This window comes from Dendropsophus ebraccatus, chromosome 15 (genome assembly GCF_027789765.1).
Source record: "Dendropsophus ebraccatus isolate aDenEbr1 chromosome 15, aDenEbr1.pat, whole genome shotgun sequence".
Lineage (NCBI taxonomy): Eukaryota > Metazoa > Chordata > Amphibia > Anura > Hylidae > Dendropsophus > Dendropsophus ebraccatus.
Window position 1 is genome coordinate 51,374,005 of NC_091468.1, and position 23,441 is coordinate 51,397,445.

Genomic DNA, 23,441 nt, shown 5'->3' on the forward strand with positions numbered 1-23,441 from the left:
TTTCTCAATTTCACGAGGAACAAGAGAAAAAAAGTACCCCAAAATTTGTAACGCAGGTTCTCCTGAGTAAAAAGGTACCTCATATGTCGGTATAAACCACTGTATGGGCACACAGCAGGGCTCAGAAGGAAAGGAGCGCCAATTAGCTTTTTCAATGCAGATTTTGCTGAAGAAGTTTCTGAGCGCCAGGTGCGTTTGCAGAGCCCCTGTAGTGTCAGCAGAATATAACTCCCCCAAAAGTCACCCCATTTCGGAAAGTACACCCCTCAAAGAATTCATCTTGGGGTAGGATGAGCATTTTGGCCCCACAGGTATTAGAGGAAAGTATTCAAAATTGGCCAGTAAAAATGAAAAACATGAATTTTTCCAATAATATGCTGGTTTAGTTTGAAATTTATAAATTTTACAAGGAACAGGAGAAAAAACGTACCCCAAAATCTGTAATGCAGGTTCTCCTGAGTACAACGGTACCCCATATGTGGGCATTAACCACTGTATGGGCACACAGCGGGGCTCAGAAGGGAAGGAACGCCAATTTGCTGGAGCAAAACCGCAGCTAGTAATAGTTATTAGAATAGCGCAGTTACAAAAATAAAATTAAAAAAAATTAGATAACAGGTAATGTGGGGTGGTTACGGTCAACATGGGGTGGTCATGGGCAACCTGGGGTGGTTAGAGGCAACCTGAGGTGGTTAGAGGCAACCTGGGGTGGATACGGGCAACCTGCTGTTGTTACAGACAACCTGCTGTGGTTACAGGCAACCTGCTGTGGTTAGAGGCAAAGTGGGGTGGTTACAGACAATCTGGGGTGGTTACAGACAATCTGGGGTGGTTACAGGCAACCTGCTGTGGTTACGGATAAACTGAAGTGCTAATAGGTCATCTGAGGTGGGTACCTGTAATCTGAATGGGGTCACTGGCAATTTGGGGTGGTCAGAGGCGACGTGCGGTGGTTGCGTGCAATCTGGAGGGTTACATGTAATCTGGCATGATTACGGGCAACCTGGGGTGGTTATGCGCAACCTGCGGTGGTTACGGGCAACCTGGAGGGGTTACAGACAATCTAGAATTGTTACAGATAGACTGAAGTGCTTATAGGTAATCTGGGGTGGGTACATGTAATTTGGGGTGGTTACAGGCAATCTGGGATGATTACGGACAATCTGGAGGGGGTCACTGGCAACGTGCGGCGGTTAAGGCAACGTGCGGTGGTTACGGGTAATCTGGGGGATTACGTGCAATCTGACGTGATTACGGACAACCTGGGGTGGTTACGGGCAACCTGCGGTGGTTACGGGTAATCTGGGGGGGGGGGGGGGTAGGGGTAATTTGGGAGTAAACTGCAATTATTACTATAATAAAAAGTGTGTGTTTTATTTTTTTGTATGTTTGTCACTTTTTGTACTTTACACATTCATTTTCACTATATTACTATGATTACTGTGATATTTTCTATCACAGTAATCATAGTTCAGTGACAGAGACCAAATTGGTCTCTGTCACTTTAAATTTTCAGAGCTGGCTGGTTGTGGAGCGCATGCGCACTTCATAACCAGCCAGGACGCCGAAGAGGAAGGAGCTCCAGGATCAGGTAATGTATAAGGGGTAGGGGGGGGGGGGGTGGGGGCACATCACTTTTCATCCCCTGTCACCAATCATTTACGGTGACAGGGGATAAAAAGTGCCTGGAGCACATGGTACAAGTGATCAGCGGTATATAGTATATACCGCTGATCGCTTGTACTGGGACCCCACAGGGGGGTCCCCGATCACTGCCCCATGCTCTCCGCTACCTCCGGTGGTGGAGAGCGTGGGGCTTTCATTCATTTTTACTTTAGATCACTGTGAACAGACATTAGTCTGTTCACAGTGACGGCGGCTGCCATCTTAGATCTGATGGCCGCCGCAGGGAGGGGGGTTAGTGATCGGGGCACTAGGGGGGCTGATCTGGGGTCTGATTTTACTTATTTCATCTCCCCCCACCGTGGATTCACCGTGGAGATGAAATACAGCGGCGGCACTGGCCCATTAGTGACCGCCGTTTCGGCGGTCACTAAGGGGTTAATGGGGGTCAGCTGCGGGATCGCAGCTGATTCTCATTATCTCCGGTGCTTCACTCAATGAGAGCGGGATCGTATATATACAATCCTACTGCATGGGGCATGTGCAATAGGAACGTATATATACAGATTGCTGACGTGAAGGGGTTAATCAGCAAATCACTGGTTAGTGAATAGAGATAAGCAAACCGGGTTGTCTGGAAAACATGGATACAGCTAATCCAAGTTCAGCAGCCACCGCTAATCAAATGCCAAAAGTTCGGGTTCGGATCGTCTAGAGCATGCTCGAGGTTCGCTCATCTCTGTTAGTGAACACTAGTGCTAACGTAAAAAAAAAATATCACACACACACACACACACACACACACACACACACACACAAACCCCTCCAAATAATACAATTACATTTTATTCCCCATACAAATCAAATTGTTATATAAAACAACCAAAGATCTATATATTTTTGGTATTACCACATCCATAATTACCCAAGCTACAAAACTATTAAATTATTTAAATAGCATGGTGCAAAAAGTCTTGGATAAAAACAACTTAAAGGATGTCAAAAGTCATATCTATATCTGTATATATTTATGCATGTAAAAAGTGCAAATAATTTACCTGCAACTATCTTTCTAAAGAATTAGTAAGAAATGAAAGGTGGAATCTGATTGGTTGCTAGGGGCAACTGAGCCAGTTCTACTTTACCCCAGTTTGATAAATCTCTCCCATTGTTTATATTTTTTCAGGCCTGATGAAGCCCTTTATACACCTTATAAAGAGAACCAATCAACATATTTGTGCTCAGTAGGCATCCAGGGAGGCTGCACAGATAGGTCTCCTATCATGTCAGGGGTTGCTGGCTCCGTAGCTTCATGTCCCGGTAAAACGCTGTTTAATCCCGCACCTGAGGTAGTCGGAGAGTCACGGCTCTCTGTTGAAGTGCTTGACAGGCAACATGGCCTCTAACGGGATAGGAGACCAGTCTGCGAGGTCTGTGCTGATTGGTTCCCTTTAAGTCTGTCAGCTCTCTATTCAATGGACAACAGTTAATGATGAAAAAATCTACATTCAAAATGTTTAGAGAATATTAAATATTTTATTATAGCTCTCTAAGCAGCAGGGAATTGATGGTATAATCAGATAGGAACCAATACTCATTGCTATTGTGGGAGGTTTTCATTAACCTTCTTTCCTATCTCTTAATTATATATCTAAATCCCCCTTCAATTTAAAGCTAGATGACTTAATCTGAAGACGGTACCCACATCTTCGGGAAATCACTGCCACATAAGAATTAAAAGATCATGCACAGAAAAAGCACCAATTTACTACCACAAAGCAATATAGTTGGTCTTTAGCGAGCAGATGGCTAAGCCACACAATCACAGCTCTGGATTTAGGCTCGTATCCAGCTCGCTTCATTTGTGTGTTCTCGATAAAGATTACTCGCTGGATATAAAACGAGAGGACCTTCTGCACTGAAACAATAAATATGCACTCTATTAAATCACTCTATTGTATCAGATTTTACACTGGAATCACATAAAATAACAGAACAACCTCTTAGAAGTCCCTGCGTTGCCTCATTCTCTTGTTGACTTTTATGATAGTCAGATAATCCTAACAAAAAGACTTCAAAAGGCAAAAATTCTCTGATCTGCCTTCACTGATTGGATTTCAACTAATTGGCCAATTATTGGTTCACATGTAATAATAACAAACCAATTGTCCAAACCCGAAAGCTACAGATTCTACCCGCAGATACTCGTCTATTGGCCAGTTGGCCTAAGTACATGTATTTATTAGCTGTAAAGCTTTCAAAGTCTGGACTAATTTTATACTACTCTTATCTTTATGAAGTACGGCCCTATACAGAGAGAAACATAGTACAATTCCTTTAAAGGGAACCTGTCATCACTTTCATGCTACCAGAACCACAAACCATCAGGTCAGGGTAGTCCTTAGTGGCTTCTGCCTACCTTACCAGCTTTATCTGACAGGTCTCTTCCTGTACCAATCCAGGCAGCGATCTGTCAACCAAGACTGATGGAGAGGGGAGAAGTCGATGGGGACCACCCTGATGACTTTCAGGCAGCATAAAACTGGGTTCACACTACGTATATTTCAGTCAGTATTGTGGTCCTCATATTGCAACCAAAACCAGGAGTGTATTAAAAACACAGAAAGGATCTGTTCACACAATGTTGAAATTGAGTGGATGGCCGCCATTTAATGGCAAATATTTGCTGTTATTTTAGAACAACGGCTGTTATATTGAAATAATGGCAGTTATTTACTGTTATATGGCGGCCATCCACTCAATTTCAACATTGTGTGAACAGATCCTTTCTGTGTTTTTAATCCACTCCTGGTTTTGGTTGCAATATGAGGACCACAATACTGACTGAAATATACGTAGTGTGAACCCAGCCCTAAAGTGATGACAGGTTCCCTTTAAAGTGAAAACTAGGTAATCCGGTAGGCATTAAGGTTATTCGGTAACAAGTACGGAACCTTCGGGACCGCGCTTGTAATCTAAATCAGTCTTGAACCAAAACAAATTTTCCCATAAGAAATCAAATATATGAAATGCAGACAATTGGTTCCACACCTAAAAAATAATGATTTTATTCTGAATAACATGTAGAACAAATGAAACAAACATTTATAAACAGCTCAATGTGTCATATTACAAGCTACTGTACAGTATAGCAATCATGTGAGGTATAATGTATAGTAAGTGCATAAACCTGAAAAACAACAGCAGTTTGTAGATACAGGATGGGTACACAAGGGTTGTCAGAGATTGCAGGAAGCATGAAGGAATGAGCAGGGCAGATGTGGGCTCAGTATAGCAGCACTCTCTGTCCGGCGTTACAGCTATAGATTACCGCCACAGTCCTGTCCCCTGATGCAGGCCCCAGCCTGCAGTGGATCTGCTATGATTTGGAAGGTGAGGGAGACTTCCTGGTTCATAGAACAGGGCTGTAGACCACACTATGCAGACCATGCCGCTCCCCCACTCGCACTCCCACCCAGTACAGGGAGCTCTTACACCAAGGTACCACTGTATATATAGTCGGTTTAGGAAACGTGGAGTGGTTCCAGCACTCCCAGACATGTAGTATAAACCATAACTCTTATTTAATCTGTGCTTTAAAAAAATTCTAAAACCAACGCATTTCACGTCATATTGCTTCATGATGGTTACCGTGATTAAGCACTACGGCATGAAATGCGTTGGTTTTAGCTATTTTTAGAGCACTGATGAAATAAAAGTTATGTTTTGTTGTTTTATACTACACGTCCAGGAGTGCTGGAACCACTCCACGTTTCCTTAACCCACTATTGTGAATCCACCCGCCAGCTGGCGTCTGGATCCGTGCACCTGCCTCCTTACAAGTGAATTGAAAATAAGCCACAGGTGTGAGGTGAGCTAATCTAACCACTATATTCCTAGTTGTATTCAAGGCCTGCTGTTAAGCTCAGCCTGTTTCTAGTAATGCAGACAACATGCAGGAAGTGTGGATGGGGCAATGTTTATTCAATACAGTCAGTGCATCACCTCCAAGATACGTGGTCTCTGCTTAAGGTATTTCAGCTCCAACTTTACTGCGGTCCAATGGCTTCTTGCATAGTTTGTTACATTTATCTGCACTGTAGCGGCTGCTATTTGACAATGTATGTATTTTACACAGTTTTCACTGTCTCTTTCTGGATAGTTTTCAGGATCATCATTGTCGAAAACAGCCCAGAAAAGAAACTGTATTCTTATCCAGAACTCTCAGAGCCAATTATAGCAAGGTTATAAAGTTAGTGTAACACATCCCATACAGTGTGGGTTATAATCATAGACAGTGTGGGAAGTGAGGGCAGGAAGGAAAACACAGATTGGTGGTGGAGAGGTGGACATTTACTGAAAAAGAGAACTGTAAAGAGTGGAGGCACTAAACTGGTGGGGACATCTGAGAAAGTAACATAACTGAGCAAATAAAGAAAGTTAAACCCCTATTCCACAGGGCGACTGAGAGGAGCAAACGAGCACTGTCAGCGCTCGTTTGCTCTCGTTCCCCACTTGCTGCCAACGTGTGGAATAGCGGCAGCAGCGGGTGAGTACAGGGGGGGCCGTGGGTGATCGCTAGATCGTTCGGGCAGCCCATAGAGCAGGGGTACTCAACATCTTTTAGTGAAGGTCCACTTACCGGGGTCTATTGTCAGGTGAAGGTCCGAGCTGAACATCAGTAGTAAATGTGTTTTGTTATCTTTTCACAAACGTTGTTGAACTATTTACATACAGAATTGATGCTTATCAGTGGGAAAACTGGCATTTTTTTCTCTTACCAGCCCTTATATAGCTCCCCTGTGTGCTCCCCCAGTAGTATATAGACCCCTGTGTGCTCCCCCAGTAGTATATACACCCCTGTGCGCTCCCCCAGTAGTATATACACCCCTGTGCGCTCCCCCAGTAGTATATAGCCCCCCTGTTGCTTCCTCAGTAGTATATAGACCCTGTGCACTCCCCCAGTAGTATAAAGTCCCCCTGTGACTTCACTTGAGCACCGAAACTAGAGGCAGAGTGCGGCCACAAGAGTGACTGACAGGGAGGGAGCCTATGGCTCTCTCTCTGCCAGTGCTGCCGCACGGTAACGATAAGCGTTCGTTATGAGCGCTCATAGTTACTGTGCAGAGCACAGAGCTGCAGCAGGGGTCCGGACAGCTGGCCTCCGTGGTCCGAAGTCCGACAGTTGCTGCCGCCACCGCTCCTATTCCTAGCAATGGCAGCAGACCGCTGCTATCATTGTTGTTTGTCTTTCAACATGTTGAAAGACAAACGACAGCAACAATCAGCAGACATCGTTCATGTCGGCTGATCGTTGCATTCTGTTACACAGGATGATTATCGGCCATAACGACCAATAATCATTCTGTGTAATAGGGCCTTAAGACTCGAGAGCACAATATTTACTGCATATTTACCACACGTCAATTCTTCGAGCAGATAGCAGTGGAGAGCGGAGGCGCGCAAGACATTACATTGAGACATTAAGACAGGCGGGATTCCGCTCGTGAACCCTAATAGCTGATGCACAGCTGATATCTAAAGCAAGGATTGCACAGACATCGCTATGGATATCCATGCAGGCCTTGCGTACAATCATTGAGCCATCTAATAGGCTCTGTAAACAAGTGGATCGGTATTTGATTAACCCCCTCCCCGTCGGGCAGTGTTGTACGGCCCATCGAAAAAAAGCACACATTAAGTAACAATTAAAAGAATTAAAATTAGTGTTACATTGCAGCTTTTTTTTAGTGCAGGCGGCATACCCCTCTCAGTCTTTTAGCTGTATTAAAGTATGCGTCCAAATTTGTAGAGGAGAGATGGAAAATTTTTAGATCTCCTGCATATGTATTACCTGACTACTTCTGCTGCAACATTGAAAACACCTCTGATCCATGGAGCTGCTTTATTCACCTCATTAAGGATAGAGAGATAAATGCAATACAGCAGAAAATGAAGCCGAGCAGATGTCACCTTCACACATACAATATTTGGAATAAAGTAACCAGGGTAAAAAGAGAATACATTGGGAACAGTCCGGACACAAGGACACAGCTGTGCACAAAAGCCTATGTGGCGCACACATGTTCTGATTTACTTGTTCAGAGAAGTAGCAGTAAGTAATCATGGAATGGAAGCAGTAAATACCTGAAGTACTCACAGCTGTAGAATAAGGGTTGTGAACTCCAGTGTTTTCAGCCCAGCAGCCACATCCATAAAGAGCAGCCTAAAAATACATAAACAGTATTAATATCCACAGTGCAGAAATATAGATCAATTCCACATTAAAACACTGCCGACATAGCCTTATTGACAGTCAGTTTTGTCCAGTTGTATAATCAGGTTTCATCAACACCACAGCAATGCCATCTGCATGGAGCCTGTACAGCGCCACATGGAGTCCCTATGGGTCCATATTATGAGCATGTAGGGAATCAGTGCAGTGCCTCTATAAAGCACTATATGCTCAACTGCAAGCTATACTTTCCAGGGTAAATATGACCATAAACAACGACATGCATTGAATCATGCCACAATTTTTTATCTCTATGAATTGTTATAAAATGTGTCTGGGGGGGCGGGGTGGACTAGGTTGCCTAAATTTAGAAATTGGTGATATACAGTATAAATCAGGAGTATAACCAGAACTCTGGACAACTACTTTTTTTGTAGTGCTGCCCTTCCATACATCATCTTAATTCTTACCTTACCAGGCCCCCCCTTATTGTTCTCCTGCGGGGACCACTGACCACTGCCTCCGCCACTTCCAAGGCAAACTTGTCTCTGCAGTGACCACTCAGCCAAATCACTGACTAAAGGCCCTGTTACACAAATTGATTATCGGCCATATTCGGCTAATACCAACAGTTACGGACGATAATCGTTTTTTGTGTAATAGAAGACAACGATCAGCCGACATGCACAATGTCGGCTGATCGTTTTCTTTCAACATGTTGAAACGGCAACAACCAAAATAGCAGGGATATGCTGCCGCCACTCCGTGGAAGAGGAGCGGTGCCAGCAGAGTGCCACTATCTTCTATGGGCTGCCCAGACGATCTAGCGATCACCTGGGCAGCCCCCCCGCAGCTCCCCGGGGCCCACCTGCATTTACCCGCTTGCTGCCAGCACATGTAATAGCACTGGCAACGAGCAGGATTGAGGGGGTCAGGTCAGCGCTCTTTGCTCCTTTGAATCGCACCGTGTAATAGGGGCTTTAGGCAAGGCCAGTGATTGGCTGAGTGGGCTCTTACTGCTTAGACAAGTTTGTCTCCGAAGAGGCGGCGACAGTGGTCAGCGGAGGACCTGGAGACACTGGGGGGAGCACGGTGAGGTCTAACTATGATTTTTTATTATGTTGTATATATGTTGTATATATTTTATTATATAAAAACTGCCAGAGTACCCCTATAAAGGGGTTATCGAGGCTTAGAAAAACATGGCCACTTTCTTCCAAAGAGAGCAGTACTCTTCAGTTCCATTGAAGTGAACAGAGCTGTAATGCCACACACAACTTTGTCCTGTTACTCTAATAGAATGTCTACTAGAACAGACAAATGCATTTTTTTCATAATTCTTAAAATTTTTTAAAGGCAGGATTCACATTACAATGTGTGCCTCAGAGGCACCGATAAGTTTTAAAATCGGTTACTGAACGATGTGTGTATGGATCGGCATATCCCCCATTTAATTCAATGACCTAGTGACTATATTTTATTCATTTTCCTAGTGTATGCAAGTTTTAATTTTAACTGAAAATTTTGCATCGCCGCACTTTTCAGTTCAAGCCAAAACTTGTATGATCTTAGTCACTAGTTGGCTCATTGAACTGAATAGGGGCCTGTGTACAGATACATGAGGCATGACTAGTGATGTGAACCCGGCCTAATGAATTGACAGGTTTAATGTTGTGGTTGATCGATATATGGATGGAAGAACCTAAATGAACATTTTCCTAATAAAACATAGTTACCTGGCCAACTCTTCCTGGATGTTTCATGGCTAATCCTCCACTGGAGACAGCAGCAGCTACATTTCCATCTTGGTCAACAACTATTGCTCCAACAGTGTCCAGAGTTCCTGAGTCATTCTCCTGTGGGGTAACAACAGTAATCACTTAAAGTAACTTTAGCGAGGCAGACTTTGATGGAAGCCAATGGTAATATGAATACAAATAATAAAAAAGGAACTGTAAGCATATCATTGCAATCGAGAAGGTCATGGAACACACGTAAAAGCCCTCCCACTGCTTATTCTGGCATAAAATAAATAGCACATAGTTTATTAGATACACACACTATATTATTGTAACCTCAAGAACTCTCATGTTGTCACTTTACACCAATTCTTTTACCTCTAACATTATATAATGAGGTCATGTTCGGAGTTACAACATCAACGCAACTCAAACGAACAATGACATTCTTTGAACAGATGACTGCTTCTTACCTTGAAAAGTTACACTATGACTACAATATCCTACATTATCGGTGGTGTTCTGGAAATACGTTCCCATGTCCATCATGTTTTTGGAAATTTTTGTTCTTCCCTTCGCTAGGATCTGTTCCTGTTTTTGTAAATAGCGATGGAAAGAAGGGATCTTACAGTGTGAAGAGAGGCCAATAGGGGTCTGATTAAGTAACTTCGCATATTTGTTTGAACAACCTTTTCGGGCCTTTAGGTCATCTAGGGTAGATCTAACCTGTTTGAGCAACAAGAAGCAGTTCCCACCAGTCAAACTGCAGCACAAATGCTCATTAGTTCATGACATAGCTTCTGCTAATTCCTGAACACTTGGAGAAAATTTTATTACTGGTAGTTTTGAGGTTTCCATCAGCACTCTTAGTGATCCATTCTTGTGTCTCTTAGCCAATGTGCTTAGCTATGTAGCCATGTAAGCAGTTTGGGTTATCTTTTCTAGCTGATCGTTTAACAGATGACAAAAGTGAATGTAACGCCTTCGGCGACAGTGAGATTTGCAATGTTTTGTTAGGACAACATCTATAAAAACATAGATTAATGCCAACAGATTTTGAAGTAAAAAAAAAAAAAAAATTCTTAATTATGGCATGATTAAAGAAGTAGTTCACAAAAAACTACTACCCCCCCCATAGGCGATGGCACATATACTCACCGCAGGTGTAGCAGCGCAGCTTCGTTCCGGTCCATTCGAATCCGGCGTGCGCTCACGTCAGCCTCTGCGGTGACTCCTCTTCTGTGTCCTGTAATTGAACGCTGGAAGCGCGTGACTTCTGGCGTTCAATCACAGGATACAGAAGCGGAGTCACAGCAGAGGCTGACACGTGCGCGAGCTGGATTTGAACGGCCCCACGAGACTGGAACAAAGCCACGCCGCGGGACACCGATCACCTGCGGTGAGTATACGCGCCAGTGCCTAGCAGGGGGACAAATAATAATTTTTTGTGAATTGCTTCTTTAATCATGCCATGATTAAGAATTTTTTTTTTTACTTTTTAATGCTGTTATAAAACATTGTAGTTATCCATCCCACTGGAGCTGGAGGCGTTACATTCAATTTTGTAGTACATTTTAAATGGGAGCCTCCCTGATTACTCTACCTTACCTGCTTCAGTCCTGGGATATACTGCTTATGTACAGGTGCGGTGGAGCTGACATCTCAGACCAGTGCCATGGTCCTTTTTTTGAACTTCCCCTTGATTCCGCTCTATTCCTGAGCACAAGACCGGCATGAAGCACTGGGGAGCCTCTCTGTAACACAGCTAATTTAGAATCAATAGAGCCATGTCACAGAGGGGAGATGGTCACACTGGGGGCCCACGGGCCCATCCCTAGTGCCCCATGACAGGCTGCTGCTCAGGAATAGACCTTAGCCATTCACGGGAACTGGGCAGCGGTTCAAAAAAAAAAAAAAAAAAAAAGGCCTGTGGCACCGGCATCCCTGTGCTGGCGCTGGTCAGGTAAAGAAAACAAAGCGATGTACCTAGTGGTACATTAGCTTTAATATAGTATAGCCTACCCAAATTCTCTGTTGGCTCAGGGACGTCTGCTTCATAAGACATTGGGGGAGATTTATCAGACATGGTGTAAAGTGAAACTGGCTCAGTTGCCCTCGGCAACCAATCAGATTCCACCTTTCATTTATCACAGACTCTTTGGAAAATGAAAGGTGGAATCTGATTGGTTGCTAGGGGGAACTGGGCCAGTTTCACTTTACACCATGTTTGATAAATCTCCCCCCATTGTGTCATTTTCTCTTTTATTTATATGCTAAAGGTACTCGCTATACATGACCTAACAACACAAAATATCCTATATCTGTACACTGTTATGAGACTGCAACAATTTTTATGCTTTTTATGCTAAAGTATATCCAACAAAACACAGCAATCGCTGAGCTCAGGGAGACCAGCGACAAAAAAAAAATCAAATGGAGTACTCACTGAAGAGTCTCCACTGATGCATTGCCCCCTATAAATGTAAATATGCAAAAGAAGGGTCCGTGGAGTCTCAGTTACGAGTCTCAAAACACGGGAATAGCCAGGTATCCCTCCAGGGGAGGGAAGCCTATTGCCAAGGGGGTGCCTCCCAGTGGGGAGATCACCAAACCACCCTGATACGTAGCCCCTTAAGTCCCACTCGGTTGCGAGTATTGGAACATAAATAGGGAAATATCAGGGAGGCCCCTTTTACGTCAAAGTCTAACTCTGTGGCCAGTATTGCGACATGACAAGGGTTTACCAGGGTAGGCATCCATCCACAGACGATCGTTTCGGGGTAGTTGCCCCTCGTCAGTGTGGAGTAGGATTCTGGCTAAAAAAAATAGACCAACAAAACACAGCAATCGCTGAACTCAGGGAGACCCGCGACAAAAAAAAAGCTCAGCGATTGCTGTGTTTTGTTGGTCTATTTTTCAATGCCCGTTAGCCAGAATCCTACTCCACACTGACAAGGGGCAACTACCCCGAAACGATCGTCTGTGGATGGATGCCTGCCTCGGTAAACCCTTGTCATGTCGCAATACTCGCCACAGAGTTAGACTTTGACGTAAAAGGGGCCTCCTTGATATTTCCCTATTTATGTTCCAATATTCGCAACAGAGTGGGACTTAAGGGGCTACGTATCAGGGTGGTTTGGTGATCTCCCCACTGGGATGCACGCACTTGGCAATAGGCTTCCCTCCCCTGGAGGGATATCTGGCTATTCCCGTGTTTTGAGACTAATAACTGATACTCCACGGACCCTTCTTTTGCATATTTAAAATATATCCAAACCAGGAGTTACCTCGGCACTACTGATGTCAATGTGAACGCTGTCGTTCTCTGCTATTAGTCCACCCTCTGGGTTCAGTGGTGCTCAATCATCCATATAGATCCAGTGCATAAATATACAGTAATTCCAAAAGATAGAAGGATGACGCACTCACCAATCCATGAATACATTTTAATTTATTTCATCTCGTGATCCAACAGGTGATTCAGACGCGGTCGGGTGCTGACATGCACGCTTCCTCTTGGCCTGAGCGCCGAGAGGAAGCGTGCACGTCAGCACGCGAAAGGCTGTCGCCCGTTCACTTACCCGACCGTGTCCGAATTACGTGTTGTATCACGAGATGAAATAAATTAAAAAGTATTCATGGAATGGTGAGTGCCTCATCTTTTTATGCTAAAGATGAACGATGGGAACTTGATGCAGAAGATTGCTGAATCTGGACAGTCTATGTAACCCGTTTTGTTAATATCCCCATGAGTTTTTTTCTGTTTTCAATAAAACTGTGCGACATGCTTCGGTGATGAAAACCACTACTGTATTCAATGTAAATTTGGTCCATTCCATGTCCACATAGTTGTGCATGTGTCACAGAGTAGTTAGTAGAGCTATTACAGCGTCCTGCTTTATAGCATCTTGGTATTGCATTTATGTCTTCAGACAAGGTTCTGTGCTAATTACGCAAAAAAATAGCAAAGTAGACAGCAAAAGTCTTTGAAAGGAAGAAGTTATTACAGGAGATATCAATTACCGTCAGGTAGCCAAGAGCAAGTAGACTCTTGACTTGCCCTCCAGGCTGTTCTTGGTCGGGAGTGTTGCTGCTGGTAGTAGTTACAGTAGATGAAGAGAAACAAGACAGATGACATCTTTAAACGCTTAGTAAATGTGGCATACAATCATCTCGCCTAGCAACCTGACCTCTGTGGTTATAAACATTAAAGTGCATCCAGAATTTATATGCATTTGTATCCCACTTTATTAGGAAGGTCTTTTAATAACTCAAAAATATGGAAACAGTTTCTGTAAAAATGGTAAAATGTGCTTGTGAAAAATACCAGATGATTCTCTCGTTCTGGAACAGAAATCGCTACAAAAGGTTAAAGAGAAATCTCGGCACGAATGAAAAACTAGTATATATACCTATACATATATATATACTAGGTAAGCTCATCCTGCAAAGTCCTGTACTGCATAGCTTTAACTGGAACAGTGGCTGTAACCGCTATCACATAACTCCAGTCAATCACTGGAGAACGCTAAGGAACCATGAGAAGATATAAATGTCTTCCCTACATGGCATACTGTAAGTAAGGTGGATTATATCAAGAATATTTTGTAGGATATATAGTAATTGCTACCTATTGGTACTATTTAAGTACATGACATGGATCTGGATCCATGACAAGGGGTCAGTTGTAATAGGGTAGTGGGAATGGACCCTTAAATGAGTATTCCCGTCGCCATAAATAATCCTCTATCCACAGGATACTCATCATAACAAGCTGATCAGTAGAGTTTGAAATCTGGAGCTCCCACAGATCACAAAAACTGAGAAGATCTGTACACCCGAATGATTGAAGCGCACCACATAGACAGCAATCTGTTAAATTTTATTGGTCTTCCGGACATTGTATTTGGAAGCACATTGTATTTGGAATGACCCCTTTAAATGAGCAGTTCTGAGACACGCACCGTTCACTAGTTGCAGTAACAGTCACTTGGTTCAATAGGGATCTGAACACCTAGAGCCTCATGATCAAAAGTTTTGACATGTAATACATACAATTTAAGGCTATGTTCAGACGCAGTATTAGACCGGCCGGTACTGGATGATCTTTGCAGCCGCAGTGTTCTGATGCGGGCGCATCCATGCGCACCCATATCACCCTCTCTGTCCTTCCTCCCCCCCCCCCCCTCCTCATTATTAGGAATGATCCAGGACTATTTACTGCTGTTTGAGCTTTGCACAGGTGTATTAACGATGCAGCCCATGTTCAATATACACACAGGTGGGGAATAGGAAGCAATCTGCCTGGAGTATTCCTAATGATGAGGAGGGTGGGGAGGAAGGACAGAGAGGGTGTGCCAGCCTAATGCATATACAAATGTAAGCCCCGGCCGTTAGACACAGCACTGCCGAAATAAAAGTTGTTTTTATCACTATAACTGCATCCCCTGCCGAACGGACCCCAGGACAGATCTTGGATTAAAAGCAGCTATCTGAAGGTACAAGTGGTTTGGGGGGGACAGATTGTGGGCACAGCTTTAAAGTTAATGTACCACCGGCACTTGCTTTTTTGTTTTGTACATGAATAGACCGGCACTTTTATTTTAACCGCCGACCGGATTCCCATGCACATTGACGGTCTATTACCAAGCACGGGCTAGGCAAGCAGCACTGGTGGCGGGCCGGCCAGCCCCCAGTGTGACTATTTGCCCTTCCCTGTGATGCGGGTTCATTAGAGGGGAGGGCAGATTATCACGCTGGGGGCCAGCAAGCCCACCTCCACAGCTCCATGCCCGGCTGGTGCTCGGTAATAGACTAGCGACATGCGCAGGAAACGGGTGGTGGTTCAAAAGAAAGGACCACGGCACCAGCATCCCCGCGCTGGTCTATTCATGTAAAAAAAACAAAATATGTACCAGTGGTACATTCACTTTAACTAAAATCTACACATTAAAAAGGACCTGTGACCTCTTCAGCTTTAAGACTCCACACTGAGCTATCGCTAATGTGCTAATGAAGGAACAGGCTGTCAACTGGGTGGTTACCACTGCTTGGGTGTCGATGGTGGGAGCATCAGGTTCACGTCCTGCTGAGCACAGTAGTAACCATCCCCTTGGCTCCAAAGAGGGCTGTAATTCCATAGACTGTCAGTGAGGTGGCATTTCCTGCCTTCAACAGGACACAATCCAAAGAATCTAATCGTTGAGAAATGGGTGGTGGTGACCACCCAGTTGGGCAGCAGTCTTCTAGTACTATTCAGCTGCTGTTCGTCCTGCAGGAAGTGGTATATACTCCACTCTGATACAGTGCTCTTTGCTGCTACCTCTGTCCATGTTAGGAACTGTTCAGGACAGTAGAAAATCCCCATAGAAAACCTCACCTGCTCTCCAGACTGGAAAGAATACCACTTCCCGTAGGACATACAGCAGCTGATAAGTACTGGAAGACATGAGATTTTTGAATAGAAGTAAATTACAAATCTCTGGCATTTTCTGGCATCAGTTGATTTAAAAGAAAAAAGTAGTAAACAACCCTTTTAATGACACTAATAGTGGCAAACAACGTGTTCTTATTGACCCCTTCGTGCTGCAGCTAGTTTGGGCCTTAATGACCAGGCTAATTTTTCAAAATCTGACCTGTCTCACTTTATGCTCTTATAGCTCAGTGATGCTTTAACGTAACGCTAGCGATTCTGAGATTGTTTTTTCGTGACATATGGCACTTTATGTTAGTGGCAAAATTTGGTCACTACTTTGTGTGTTTTTTGTGAAAAACATCAAAATATCATGAAAAATGTAAAAAATTTGCATTTTATGAACTTTGAAATTCTCTGCTTCTAAAAAAAGAAAGTCGTAGCACATAAATTAGTTACTAAGTCACATTACCAATATGTCTTCTTTATTCTGGCATAATTTGGTAAACAAATTTTACTTTTTTAGGGTGTTATGGGGCTTAGAAATTTATCAGCAAATTATCACATTTTCGAGAAACTGATTTTTTTAGGGACCAGTTCTTTTTTTAAATGGATTTAGAAGTCTGGTATCCTGAAAACCCCCATAAGTGACCCCATTTTGGAAACTACACACCTTAAAGAATTAATCTAGGGGTATAATGAGCATTTTAACCCTACAGGGGCTGGAGGAAAGTATTCACAATTAGGCAGTAAAAAAATGGAAAATTTAAATTTTCCAATAATATATACGTTTAGATAAAAGTTTCTCATTTTCAAAAGGAATATGAGACAAAAAGCACCCCAAAATTTGTAATGCAGGTTCTCTTGAGTACAACGGTACCCCATATGTGGGCGTAAACCACTGTATGGGCACACAGCCGGGCTCAGAAGGAAGGAAGCGCCAATTAGCTTTTCCAATGCAAATTTTGCTGAAGAAGTTTCTGAGCGCCAGGTGCGTTTGCAGAGCCCCTGTAGTGTCAGCAGAGAGAAAAACCCCCATAAGTCACCCCATTTTGGAAAGTGCACCCCTCAAAGAATACATCTTGGGGTAGGATGACCATTTTGACCCCACAGGTATTACAGGAAAGTATTCAAAAGAAGACAGTAAAAATTAAAAACTCGAATTCTTCCAATAATATGTTCGTTTAGTTTGAAATTTCTCAATTTCACGAGGAACAAGAGGAAAAAAGTACCCCAAAATTTGTAACGCAGGTTCTCCTGAGTACAATGGTACCCCATATGTGGGCATAAACCACTGCATGGGCACACAGGAGGGCTCAGAAGGGAAGGAGCGCCAATTAGCTTTTTCAATGCAGATTTTGCTGCAGAAGTTTCCGAGCGCCAGGTGCGTTTGCAGTGTCCCTGTAGTGCCAGCGGAGTAAAATCTCGCCATAAGTCACTCCATTTTGGAAAGTGCACCCCTCAAAGTATTCATCTTGGTGTGTGGTGACCATTTTGACCCCACAGGTATTGGAGGAAAATATTCAAAAGTAGACAGTAAAAATGAAAAACTCAAATTTTTCCAATATTATGTTCTTTTAGTTTGAAATTTCTCAATTTTATGAGGAACAAGAGGAAAAAAGTACCCCAAAATTTGTAATGCAGGTTCTCCTAAGTGAAAAGGTACCTCATATGTGGGCATAAACCATTGCATGGGCACACAGGAGGGCTCAGAAGGAAAGGAGCGCCAATTAGCTTTTTCAATGCAGATTTTGCTGAAGAAGTTTCCGAGCGCCAGGTGCGTTTGCAGAGCCCCTGTAGTGTCCGCAGAGTAAAATCTCCCAATAAGTCACCCCATTTTGGAAAGCGCACCCCTCAAAGAATTTATTTTGGGGTGTGGTGAGCATTTTGACCCCACAGGTATTTGAGGAAAGTATTCAAAAGTAGACAGTAAAAATGAAAAACTCGATTTTTTCCAATAATATGTTCCTTTAGTTTGAAATTTCTCAATTTCTCGAGGAACAGGAGAGAAATGTCACCCCAATATATGTAAAGCAGGTTCTCCTGAGTAGAACGGTACCCCATATGTGGGCATAAACCACTGCATGGGCACACAGCCGGGCTCAGAAGGGAAGGAGCGCCAATTAGCATTTTCAGTGCAGATTTTTCTGAAGAAGTTTCTGAGCGCCAGGTGCGTTTGCAGAGCCCCTGTAGTGTCAGCAGAATAGATTCCCCCCAAAAGTCACCCCATTTTGGAAAGTGCACCCCTCAAAGAATTCATCTTGGGGTGTGGTGACCATTTTTACACCACAGGTATTAGAGGAAAGTATTCAAAATTGGCCAGTAAAAATGAAAAACTCGAATTTTTCCAATAATATGTTGGTTTAGTTTGAAATTTCTCAATAGGAACAGGAGAGAAAACGTACCCCAAAATCTGTAACGCAGGTTCTCCTGAGTACAACGGTACCCCATATGTGGGCATAAACCACTGTATGGGCACACAGCAGGGCTCAGAAGGGAAGGAGCGCCAATTTACAGGAGCAAAACCGCAGCTAGTAATGGTTATTAGAATAGCGCAGTTACTAAAATAAAATAAAAAAATGAGATTACAGGTAATGTGGGGTGGTTACGGGCAACCAGGGGTGGTCACGGGCAACCTGCTGTGGTTACGGCAACGTGGGGTGGTTACAGGCAACGTGGGGTGGTTACAGGCAACGTGGGGTGGTTACGGGCAACGTGGGGTGGTTACGGGCAACGTGGGGTGGTTACGGGCAACGTGGGGTGGTTACGGGCAACGTGGGGTGGTTACAGGCAACGTGGGGTGGTTACGGGCAACGTGTGGTGGTCACGGGCAACCTGCTGTGGTTACGGCAACGTGGGGTGGTTACAGGCAACATGGGCTGGTTACAGGCAACGTGGGCTGGTTACGGGCAATCTGCTGTGCTTACAGACAATCTGGGATGGTTACGGGCAACGTGGGGTGGTTACGGGCAACCTGCAGTGCTTACAGACAATCTGGGGTGGTTACGGGCAACCTGCAGTGCTTACTGACAATCTGGGGTGGTTACAGGCAACGTGGGGTAGTTACGGGCAATGTGGGGTGGTTACGGATAAACTGAAGTTCTTATAGGCAATCTGGGGAGGATACCTGTAATCTGGCATGGGCACCGCAATCTGGAGGGGGTCATTGGCAATTTGGGGTGGTCAGAGGCGACGTGGGGTGGTCAGAGGCGACGTGGGGTGGTCAGAGGCGACGTGCGGTGGTCAGAGGCGACGTGCGGTGGTCAGAGGCGACGTGCGGTGGTCAGAGGCGACGTGCGGTGGTCAGAGGCGACGTGCGGTGGTCAGAGGCGACGTGCGGTGGTCAGAGGCATCGTGGCGTGGTCAGAGGCATCGTGGCGTGGTCAGAGGCATCGTGGCGTGGTCAGAGGCATCGTGGCGTGGTCAGAGGCATCGTGGCGTGGTCAGAGGCAACGCGCGGTGGTTACGTGCAATCTGGGGGGGGGGGGTTACATGTAATCTGGCATGAATACAGGGAACCTGGGGGGGGTTATGTGCAACCTGGAAGGGTTACAGACAATCTGGGATTGTTACTGATAAACTAAAGTGCTTATAGGTAATCTGGGGTGGGTACATGTAATTTGGGGTGGTTACGGGCAATCGGGAGGGGGTCACTGGCAATTTGCGGTGGTTACGGCCAACGTGCGGTGGTTACGGCCAACGTGCGGTGGTTACGGCCAACGTGCGGTGGTTACGGCCAACGTGCGGTGGTTACGGGTAATCTGGGGAGGGGTTAGGGGTAATTTGGGAGTAAACTGCAATTATTATAATAAAAAGTGTGTTTTATTTTTTTGTATGTTTGTCACTTTTTGTACTTTACATATTCATTTTCACTGTATTTTTCACTGTATTTTTTTATCTCAGTAATCATAGTTCAGTGACAGAGACCAAATTGGTCTCTGTCACTTTAAATTTTCTGAGTTGGCTGGTTGTGAAGCGCATGCGCACTTCATAACCAGCCAGGACGTCGAGGAGGAAGGAGCTCCAGGAGCAGGTGAGTATATGGGAAAGGGGGGGGTGACTGGGGGACGGGGGTGACAGGGGGGGTGGGGGGCGACTTGGGGGGTGGGGGGACATCACTTTTTATCCCCTGTCACCAATCATTCATGGTGACAGGGGATAAAAAGTGCCAGATCGCTTGTACCGGGACCCAACAGGGGGGTCCCCGATGACTGCCCCATGCTCTCCGCTACCTCCGGTGGCGGAGAGCATGGGGCTTTCATTCATTTGAACTTTTCCATCGCTGTGAACAGACATTAGTCGGTTCACAGCGATGGCGGCGGCCATCTTGGAAATGATGGCCGCCGGGGGAGGGGGGTTAGTGATCGCCCTACTAGGGGGGGCTGATCTGAGGTCTGGGGGACACTTATTTCATCTCCCCCCGCCGTAGATTCACGGCGGGGGGAGACGACCTTTACCGACGGCCGCCGCTATAACGTTAATAGCGGCGATCGTCGGTAAGGGGGGGGCCGGGACGGACCCCACACACTGCCCCAACCCCTCAGCTACCTCCGCTAGCCGGGGGGATGGGGTGGTGGCCGTCCCGGCCCCGTAGCCTTATTCTTTGCCATCGCCGTAAAAAGCTGATGGCAGCAGAATAAGGACCCTTAGTGACCGCCGTAAAAAGCCGTATCGGCGGTCACTAAGGGGTTAAATATATTCTATTTTTTTTTAAAATCTGCACTGTACTGCTCCTGTTATTCCTCCTGGAAGTAAAATAATACTTTGACAAATGGGTGTTACTATTTTGCAGGCCAATAGGGTATGTCCCTAGACAGTCTAGCAATGTCAGCACTTATTAAAGTGATAGTCTACTCTTAAGTAACATATAAAAAGCATAAAAAATATGAAAAGTAAAAATCATTTCAAGCTGTATTAATTGCAATGTTGGATAGTTATCTAAATACATTTTTGACATCCCCCCCCTCATCCTTTTAGGCAGTCATACTTGTATATTAGATGTAGTGCAATAATTTTGTATCTAAACACAGTGTGGATCTATTACCATATTGTGCACTGTTAAAAATAATAATAATTCTTCATAGTGTGATTCGAGGACCACATCACAGCCAAATCCCAACCTAAAGTACAAAGGGTCAAACTTCTTTTTCTGCAAAAATACTGATCCGTCAAAGGAAAAGTTGAGTTTTAACAGTGTTTATTTTCTTGTGAAAAACATTCTGCTGTTCCCATAGACATAAACGGAGTCTCCCCCATTCTTAAGCTCAGTGGGGGCCCCATCTGGATCCCTACCAATCAATGTCATGAACGTCTGTCATAGGGAAACCACTTTAATAAAAGCAAAGCACGGTAATTCACCGGCTCTTCGGAATTCAACCACACAATAAATCAGAACGATCTTTCTTGTGGGGGGGGGGATGACACACTACATTATGTTATTAAGTTTTACTAGAAAGTGTTGCTCACCCCTGCTATGTGTCCACTGGCCCACAGAGACATTTACGAAGAACTGAAATAATGGCTTGTGATTTATGTCTGTCAGCTTTCCTGGGCGGTCAGCCCCTATACGATCATCTCTTAAAGGGAATCTGTCAGCTGTGATTCACGTTCCAAATGGCTGACACTGTAAGATGCTGTTAGGACAAGATGACACATGGCTCCATTCATATATCCAGGCTTTTATTCTCTGTTACAGAGAGTCAAGGAGGCGTTCCCAAACTCCTGAACAGCTACAAGCTGGAATGTCTCCTCTCTCCCCCTCGCTGCTTGATTGACACCAGGAGGTCCCAAGCATGTTCAGGTATGGGAGGGGGAGATATTAGAGCCTGGTGCACTTTAGGAGCACGGGAAAGCCTCTTTGACTCTTCATTCTATGGAATAAAAGCATTTTTCTACATTCTGAAAGCACAAAAAAAACAGAACCTTTGAACATGTCATATAAGATGTCAAAAGTTTTAATTCTCTTGCTGGATGATCAAACATCGGAAAATCTTTGAACCTTGTCGAACCTTCAATATTTGATTCCCGATGCCTTCCCGGGCCGTGGAGGAGGAGTAGACAGCCCGAGTACGGCCTGGAATTCATTCCAGGTGGTACCCGGGCTGTCTCCTCCTTCCCCATGGATCGGGAAGGCATCGGTAATCAAATGCGGAAGGTTCGACAAGGTTCGAGATCTATAGAACCTAAGATTTTCCGCTGTTCGTTCATCTTTACTGCTGTCTGGAGAAGTTGGATACAGCCCTAGGCAGTCCCAGAAAACATGGCCTGTGCCGAGACCCCCACTGACCGGAAGAAGTGTGTTGCTTTAACCCTTTGAGGACCAGGCCCAAAATGCCCCAGTGGACCGCGCAAATTTTGATCTTAGTGTTTTCGTTTTTCCCTCCCCCCTTTCTAAGAGCTCTAGCACTCTCAGTTTTCTATCTACAAGCCATCTAAGTGCTTGTTTTTTACAGGAATAGTTGTACTGTGTAATGGCGTCATTCATTTTCCCATAACATGTATGATGGAATTCCAAATATATTGTTTATGAAGATATAAATAGGTGAAATCGTAAAAAAGAATGCAATATGGTAACGTTTGGGGGGTTCCTGTGTCTACGTAATGCACTATATGGTAAAAGCGACATGATACCACTATTCTATAGGTCAGCCCGAACACAACCATATGCAGGTTACACAGATTCTCTAATGTTATATATATTTTTTTTTTATGAAATCCTTTTTTTTGGCAATTAAATATTAATAAAATGGGCCTATTGTGACGCTGATAACTGTTTTATTTTTTCACCTACGGGGCTGTATGGGGTGTAATTTTTTCCGCCATGATCTCTAGTTTTTATTAATACCATATTTGTGAAGATCGGACATTTTGATCACTTTTTATTGATTTTTTTAAATATATAATGTAACATAAAATCGGTATTCTGCGCACTTTTTCCCCTCTTTTCGTGTACGCCGTTCACCGATCACAATGGCGCTTGTTATATTTTAATAGATCAGACAATTACGCACGCTACGGTATATTATATGTTTATCTATTTATTTATTTTTATATGCTTTATTTATATAATGGGAAAGGGGGGTGATTTAAACTTTTATTGGGGGAGGGGTTTTGGGGTAGTGTAATAGGCATAGCATTGATCAGTGTTATTGGCGCTCTGCTCATTGAGCCTGCCTGTGCAGGCTCAGTGTAGCAGATCGCCGATCGGACCGCACGGAGGCAGGTGAGAGACCTCCGGCGGTCCGTTTCAACGATCGGGACCCCCGCAGTCACACTGCGGGGGTCCCGATCGGTAAGTGACAGGGGACTCCCCCTGTCACTTACACTTAAACGCCGCGGTCACGCTGCAATCGCGGCGTTTAAGGGGTTAATGACACGCGGCAGCGCGATCGCTGCAGCGTGTCATTACCGGTGAGGTCCCGGCTGCTCACTG

General features: G+C 44.5%; 1 protein-coding gene across 3 annotated transcripts in view; it reads right to left on the reverse strand.

Annotated features, from left to right (window-relative positions):
• Nucleotides 1-23,441, reverse strand: part of TASP1 (taspase 1) — a 125,222-nt gene that overhangs the window by 57,428 nt on the left and 44,353 nt on the right. For all 3 annotated transcript variants that reach the window (XM_069954304.1, XM_069954303.1, XM_069954305.1), the window contains exons 10-11: nt 9,595-9,714; nt 7,771-7,849 (exon numbers count right to left, since the gene is read on the reverse strand). In XM_069954304.1, coding sequence (XP_069810405.1) covers nt 7,771-7,849; nt 9,595-9,714 — 199 coding nt within the window. The remainder of the gene's footprint in view (nt 1-7,770; nt 7,850-9,594; nt 9,715-23,441) is intronic.